The sequence below is a fragment of the Leptonychotes weddellii genome, chromosome 16, assembly GCF_054177405.1.
Source record: "Leptonychotes weddellii isolate Sample4059 chromosome 16, ASM5417740v2, whole genome shotgun sequence".
Taxonomy (NCBI): domain Eukaryota; kingdom Metazoa; phylum Chordata; class Mammalia; order Carnivora; family Phocidae; genus Leptonychotes; species Leptonychotes weddellii.
Genome location: NC_138384.1, coordinates 48,219,091 through 48,227,188, shown reverse-complemented (window position 1 = coordinate 48,227,188; position 8,098 = coordinate 48,219,091). Strand labels below are relative to the sequence as shown.

The following is an 8,098-nucleotide window of genomic DNA, read 5'->3' as shown; positions in this document are numbered from 1 at the left end:
AGCTACAATGGTTTTGAGAGCTACACTGGCAAAATTGCTGCCAGCATAACCTTAGAGAAATTATACAAAGACTTGAAGGCTCAGGGCCCCTGGGTGGCTCAGTCGTTAAGCATCTGCCTTCGGCTCAGGTCATGATCCTGGAGTCCCGGGATCGAGTCCCGCATCGGGCTCCCTGCTCGGCGGGGAGTCTGCTTCTCCCTCTGACCCTCCCCCCTCTCATGTGCTCTCTCTCATTCTCTCTTTCTCAAATAAATAAATAAAATCTTTAAAAAAAAAAATTAAATTAAATTAAATAAATAAATAAATAAAATCTTTAAAAAAAAACAAAAAACAAACAAAGACTTGAAGGCTCAACTTTCTATGTGCAGAAAGCAAGCTGAGAAACTGGGCCATCCATCAAGAGGGTCATATTCTCCAAAGTCCTCTTCAGAAGTGGACAGGAAGGTTGATAAAACAAAGACATCTCAGAGGGAGGAACCAAGACCTCACAGGATAGTGGGCTGAGAAACTCCTAATAGAGAACAGAACTGAAACTTTATGAAGCAACATTTCCATCCCCAGAATTGTGGCATCTAGTGGCATTTTCCCAAAGTGATTTTGAAACTGCTGCAAACCAGTGACTGCTTTATGTCACCCACACACCTAAGGAGGAAGCTTTTTCCTAGTGAGAGTATTGTGGTTATCCCACTTCTGTTTTGTCATCATATGGCAGATGTATGGGGCACCTAATTTCTCCTTTTAGTTCATGAGTCCTGGATCCAACGGAGCCACCTATAGACTTGATAATGATCATTAGGTCCTGGATTTAAAACCTGACACCATTATTGGATGGAAATTTGGGGGAACAGGTCCTGGGATGGGAATGAGCATATTTTGTACATAGGATGTATATGAATAACTGTGGCCAAGAAGTCATAGTGCAATAGTTCACACTAATAGCCCTTCAACTATGGATTCAGCTGTGTTATTAGCTTTGGTCAACAGGATAAGGTGCAAATGGCAATATTTTAACTGCAGCCCAGGTCTTCAGGGGCACAGCATATTTTGATTTAGCCCCTGTGCATCTTCCATTTCCATGAGGACATGTGAGAGCTAGCCCATCGTTCTCAGGGGGAAGATGAAGTACATGTGAACTAGAGCCAAGTCACCCCATCTGAATGCAGAAATAAGTGGATCTGGGAGATGTGGAGAGCATGGAGCACACATACATTCCCATTACTAGTTAGGGTTGAACTTTGGTGATTTCAAATCTTAATAAAAATCAGGACTCACTTTCCATTGGTGTTGTGTTGGAAAGTTAACTTATGAAAAATTATACTTAAAAAATAATTGCAGGACAAGGTTGAGGTTGAATCAGAAGGCGGTGAGTCTGTATAAGCTTCAAACAAGGTGTCTTTAATAGACATGTAGTGGTCCAGAGTTGTAGTGGCCCAGGATTGGGGCTTTGCTCTGCTTACTCTGTCTTCCCTTCCAATCTTAATCCCTACAATAATTTCAATCCAACCTGAGGGACTTGATCTATTTTGCCCTCTCAGAGAATGTATGAAAATCTACTTTTTGTTTCTTGCTCAGCTGTGTGTTAACTCTGCTAGGGTATTGTGTATCTGAAGTGCTGACATCTGCTTTGAGATGTAGTATAGGATTTTTTAACCCTTGTAACATTGTGTATCAGGAGACAACCATGTTTCCTCCCACCTCTCATACCTCCAGGCAGGGGACCTAATAATTCTAGAAAACTGATGTATAGTTATAATAATAACATTATGGCATCTGCACATGCTTTCAGCAATCTCATGGTTAAAGACTCATGGTTAAGGGAGAGAAGAATCATAGATTAGTTCTTGGAAGGAGACAAAATCTTGCCTGGGCATAGCCTGAAATGGGCAGATGAAGGCACAGAGTGGACAGTATTGACTTATTGCATATCCAACTATTCATAACCAGTATATCCTGGTATGACTATCTTCACTGAGACATTGGCCACCTGTCACTTACTCTTTGTGGTTAAATGAGACTGATCCAGCTTTCTAGCTGCAGGTGTGCTCATATGTCCCAGAAGGACCAATTAGTGCAACCCATCACCTTGGCTACATCGATCAATTTAGGAATGGACATGCAAACCAGGATCAAGCAATGTTGAGTCTGCCTTATGAGTTTTGTTGCAAGTGTTAGTGCTAGCGCACTATTTCTGCCTGGAGATGCCAGTGCATAACTTCCCAGCACATGAAGAGAACCAACCTGAGAGTGAAGTCTACACAGTGGAAAGCGGCACCTAAACATGGAGAAAGACAGATTCCCAGTACCATTATTTGAGCATTTGGATCTACCCATGCTTGAACACAACCCTAGTGTTTTCAGTTACATGAGGCAATCAATAATCAACAAGAGTTCTTAACAGACTTGGGAAGCAATGAGTAGCTGGGAAGGAAGGATGAGTGTTGTACCTCTAGAGAAGAATTTGCTCCCTTAATTTTTCAGTGTTTCTTCCTTTGTTCCTGGAAAATGGGATTATACTCTTCCCATTTGGGAGAAAAATTGAATAGAAGCTTTCCAGTTTCCCTTGATTACTTTCTCTTCTGTAAAAGAAAGCACAGCAAAAATCTGATATTGTGTGACCCATTTGTCAAGATTTACTAAAAGACAAGTTGTTCAGACTTAAAGACAGACATCCACTTCTGTTTTCTTGTTGAACCCCCTGCTCTCAGGAGCAGTGGGTGCCCAGCATTACCAGAGACTCCCACACTTTAGATGTTACCATGTGCTTGCCCAGCCATCTTATTATGCCCATGCCAACTTTCTGGTTTTCATAATGTACTGTAGTTCTATTACCAATGGGAAAGCTGGTTGATGGGTATGTGGGAACTCTGTACTACTTTTTTGCAACTCTAAAACTTTTTCCAAAACAATTATTATTATTATTTTTTTTTTTAAAGAAAATGTCTTGGTCAGGACTTCAGATGCGATAGGACAGATCTCAGGGTGGGTGGTGCTGGAGCCACACACACTGTTTATGAGGGAGATGTTGTCATTGATGGTTTCCTGCCTTGGTTGTGAGAAGGAAACTGTACACCAGGCAGTGGAGAACCAAAGCGTCACGGTAAAACCTCTATCCACACAACCTGGAGACAAAGTCGGCAGGAAAGACCCGCGATGGCCCAATTCCCCTTCTTCCTTTGAACTGTAAAACTGAAGGTGGGATCTTGGTCTGAGTGGAAGGGACACTATGCTCAGAGAATTCCTGCCCCTGCTTTGCCTTGGTGAGTCTCCAGGACTGGGACAGATGGGTTTGGGTGGTGAGAAAATTCACGGTGAAGCGGGGGTTGATGTGAAGTGATATCTTCTGTGTACTGGACACAGGCTACCTGTCAGAGTTTCATGGGCTGTGGTTACATGCCTCTGTTTTGGTGCCTGCACACAGGAGATGGGGAAGTGAGGTTCAGAGACGTGGGTTGATACCCTCATTTACTCAGCTGAGCAATGCAGAGCTCCCATGAGGGCTCCAAACCTGATTTGTCCAAACACCAGTCCTCCCAGGAATGTTTGTTGGCATACAGGAGGACAGAATACATAGGGTGTGGAGCTGTGGGTTTGGGTACAGACCAAGATTACAGAGAAGGGCTATGTCTGGGGACAATGGATGAAAAGAAAATTTTCTGACCAGCTCTACCCTCTACTGATTTTAACTGTCTTCAACTTGAACATGATGTAATCAAAGGGACCTCAGCCTGTAAAAAGGAAGACCTGGGATTATGACCTTGGCTTGGTCTCATGGGGGCTCTAGGCTGTGAACCAGCAGCTCCACTGACCAAGCCCCCAGTTCCTCTTTCGTGAGGTGGGGCTGAGGAGTGTGTGTGGAAGATATCAGGACTTGTCATCTGCCCCAATTCCTTCCTCCCTCTTCCGAGATACAGCCCTTCCTTTGGGGTAATGCTCCTCTCACACACACATTTGAGCTTTAGGGGTGGCTGTCAGTCACTATACCCCAAACCTCCAGCTGTAGGGCAGAATAAGTTGGACAGTCAAGAGACTGACCTCATCCTGCTTGTATTCATTTCCCAGGGCTGCCATGACAAAGTGCCACACAGCAAGTGGCTTAAAACAACAGAAATCTATTCTCTCACTTCTGGAGGCCAGAAGTCCAAGATCAAGGTGCCAGCAGAGTTGGTTCCTTCTGAGGGCTCTGAGGCTCCCAGAGAGAATCTGTTCCAGGCTCTCCTCACTTCTGGGGATGGCAGGCAGTCGTTGGGTTCCTTATTTGCAGATGCTTTGCTGCAATCCCTCATGTCTTCACATGGCCCTCTTCCCTCTGTGTCTGTCTCTATATCTCTCCACCTCTTCTTATGGGGACACCAGTCATACTGAATTATGAGACCAGCCTACTCCCAAATAATGCAATTCCAAATAAGTTCACATTCACAACTACTGGGGGTTAGGACTTGAACATACCTTTCTGGAGGACACAAATAATCATTATTCCATGGATAGGTCTATGATTCAAAGCAAGCCAGTCCAGTTCTGTCAGGAAGGTTCTCAAACTGGCATTGAGACACAGATAAATTTTGGTCCTCTGAGTGTGACCTTCCAAAGATGCCAGACCGTAGTTGCCTAAAGCCCTGCTTCCAGGCTCCTGGTCCTGTCCTGACAATATTCAGAGGGAATGACACACGGTAGCTGAGAGAAAAGCCTGCAACAGCACTGAATCCCTGGGTCAGGCTGCTCTGGAAACATGATCTACCATTGCACTTAATGGAGGTTGCTTGTCTAAACTAACACAACTAGTCATTTCCACTTCATCTGATTTCAGGCAGACTTCTGATATTTGAATCTTTATACATCTGAATATTTATACATCTTTAGTACAGAGGGTAATTGTACCCAACTTACATAAAATTTTAAAAATGTATTGCGATACAATGCACATGAGAGTAACCATTTTAAAGTAGACAATCTCGTGACATTTTAGACATTCACAATGCTGTGGAACCACAACAAAATGTTTTCATCAGCTGTCAAGGAAATGCTGTACCCACAAAGCAGTCACTCGCCATCCCCCTTCCCTGGGGGGTAACCACCACATCCACTTTCTGTCTCTCTAGATGTAGCTATTCTGGATATATCATGTAAATGGAATCATACCATGTCACCTTTCATGTCTGGCTTCTTTCTCTTGGAATGATGTTTTTAAGGTCCATCCATGATATATCACTGCAACATTTCTTTCTATAATAGAATAGGATAATATTTTATATAACATAATCTGAATAATGTTTTACATAAAATTTTTAAGCTTTCCAGATGATGAGTTCAAAGGATCTGTTAAATTATAATTTAACAGTAATCTGGAGATCCAATCTTGGCACCCAATTCCAATGTGTGAGGGTGGGGCCCTGACACCACCAAGCAATTCTTGAACACCAGTTGGGTGTTCTATAATTTAATTCAGTTCTGACACTACCTGGAGTTAGCATCAGATCCTGTAGGTAAGGGCTCAGTCCCATAAAACTGCCTCCTCCCCATTTTAGATGCCAATGGCAAGTCTGGGTTATCACCTGATCAATTGGCTATATATCAGGAGTTCCCATGACCCCCTCTTTGGGTTCAATTAATTCACTAGAGAGGCTCACAGAACTCACAGGAATATTTAACTTACTGGATTACCAGTGTATTATAAAAGGATATATCTGCACAGCCAGATGGAAGAAATATGGAGGGCCAGGTATGGGGAAAGAGCACAGAGCTTCCACGTCCTCTCCAGGCACACCACTCTCCCTGCACTTCCATCTGGTTCATCAACCTGCAAGCTCTCTGAACCTATCCTTTTGAGCTTTTATAGAGTCTTCATTACATAAACACAATTGATTAAATCATGGCCATTGGCTATTGATTCCATCTCCAACCCCTCTCTCCTTCGCAGAGGTCAAGGAGGTGGAATTGAATGTTCCAACCTTGTCATCATATGGTTGGTTCCCCTGGCAACCAGCCCTCATCCTTACGTGTGGTCCAAAAGTCACTTCATTAACATAATGAAAGACACTTGTATAGAAAATTCCAAGGGTGGGTGTCTGGGTGATTCAGTTAGAAGAGCATGGGTCTCTTGATCTCAGGGTCATGAGTTCGAGCCCCACGTTGGGTATACAGATTACTAAAATAGATAAATAAATAAATAGACTTAAAAAAACATGGTTAAGAAAATTCCAAGGATTTAGCAGCTGCGTGCCAGGAACCAGGACAAAGACCAAATGTGTATTTATCATAAATCACAGTATCACATTAGTTTTTAGGGAGCTGTGGTTTCTAATGTTCCCACTCCTTCCTACACCCAGTGGAAGGCGTAGCATCTAACGAGGCTGGTTGTTGTTCAGAGCAGGTAGCTGTAGGGTAGATGACAGCTGTCTGCCAAGGACCTGCTAAAGAATATAAGCATGTCAGTGGTCAGTGTCTGTAAAGAGTCAGCCAAAAGACAGACACTTAATAATTGGTGGGTTTTTATTGTACTTCTTTACTGAGAAATATGCTTTTTTCAAGTTATCCTGCATTCCCCTCAATGATGGTTTCCTCTGTGCGGCCGGTCTTCCTTGTCTACATCCACTGTGGTCCCTTGTTAGGAAAGAGGGGCACGTTCTAAGGAATCAAATGCACAGCATGGAGACTGTAGTTGATGATTCTGTGTTCTCATCACAGACACACACGCACATACACACAAAGGGTGACTGTATGAGCTGATGGATGTGTTAACAGGCTTGATTGTGGTAATCATTCTATATATGTATATATCATCATGTTGTGTAACTTAAGTATATACAGTTTTATTTTGTCAAAGAAAGAGAACCTCTCCCTCACTTTTACACCCTATTCTCCAGTAGGGTTTCACAAGGCAAAATGAACTAACGGCACCTGTGTGCTTACTTAAAAAAAAGGGGGGGGGGCGGGAATCACTGAGCAGAATATTGGCTGATACCAGAGCTGAGACAACATGAGTCTAAAAGCAGGTTTGTGGGGGAGAGGGGACTTAAAAGAGACCATGAGATCTAGGACCCCCTGACCACCCAGATGATGATTTCTACCTACAAATGCCAGCCACTGTCACTGCAAGTTTGGCCTCAGTGCACCGTGAGACCCCTACCTCCTTTCTTCTTGGTGAAACTTGGGGGGTCCGTGTTGTGAGTTGACCCCTGAGTTTAAACAAGGGCCAGATGTTCTGAGACATTCTCGCATCTAGAGAAATTCTAGCTTCACCTCTTGACAGACCCCAAGACTGGTTTCCCATATTTCCATCCAAGGGATGACCTTCCTATCCCAGAATGAAATACATAGAATGGAACACAGGAGAGGTAGGGTCTGACGTCTGTAAAAATCAAAGCCACACGTGGAAAGAGCATTTAGGACCATGAATGTCTTGAACTCCTTGTGAAAAGAAGAACCTGGTCAGAGAGAGCAACTTCTGTCTGTTTGAATCAGGGAGGAAACCCTCTGCTCACACTCCACAGTAAAATAACCTTTGTGTTATTTAAGTGGCAAGGGTGAAAAGTGCAGTCATAAAAAGCAGGAGAGGAAAATATAGGTAAAGGTGCAATGATGTCTAGATGGTGAAAGAAAGCCCGATCATGAAAGCAACATGATAAATCAGAAAAGTTTGCTGGAATTTTGTACATAATCGTAACTCCTGAATAAGAGACAATGGGACTTAAGTAAAAGGTAAAAAATCAATCCAAGGAAGTGCCTTTAAGAAATAGAATGGATCTTCCATCAAAATCCTTGAGAACATAGGTAGCAACCTCTTCGACTTCAGCCGCAGCAACTTCTTCCTAGAAACATCGCCAAAGGCAAGGGAAGCAAAGGCAAAAATGAACTATTGGGACTTCATCAAGATAAAAAGTTTTGCACAGCAAAGGAAACAGTCAACAAACCCAAAAGACAACTGACAGAATGGGAGAAGATATTTGCAAATGACATATCAGATAAAGGGCTAGTATCCAAAATCTATAAAGAACTTATCAAACTCAACACCCAAAGAACAAATAATCCAATCAAGAAATGGGCAGAAGACATGAACAGACATTTCTACAAAGAAGACATCCAGGGGCGCCTGGGTGGCTCA

The 8,098-nt window shown here is 43.0% G+C and overlaps 1 protein-coding gene and 1 non-coding gene across 5 annotated transcripts in view; one reads left to right on the top strand and one right to left on the bottom strand.

The window, feature by feature from the left end:
* Positions 1 to 372: 372 nt before the first annotated feature.
* Positions 373 to 8,098, top strand: part of VSTM1 (V-set and transmembrane domain containing 1) — a 21,436-nt gene continuing 13,710 nt past the window's right edge. For 2 of the 3 annotated variants that reach the window (XM_081807717.1, XM_081807716.1), the window contains exon 1: positions 374 to 3,257. In XM_081807717.1, coding sequence (XP_081663843.1) covers positions 3,224 to 3,257 — 34 coding nt within the window. In that variant the 5' untranslated portion in view covers positions 374 to 3,223. Of the gene's footprint in view, positions 3,258 to 8,098 lie in introns of all 3 variants that reach the window. The other variant, XM_081807718.1, reaches the window with a different exon arrangement.
* LOC102736984 (uncharacterized) overlaps positions 3,265 to 8,098 on the bottom strand; it is a 32,213-nt gene continuing 27,379 nt past the window's right edge. For both annotated transcript variants that reach the window (XR_014141060.1, XR_014141063.1), the window contains one exon: positions 3,265 to 5,220. This is a non-coding gene — a transcript (uncharacterized LOC102736984). The remainder of the gene's footprint in view (positions 5,221 to 8,098) is intronic.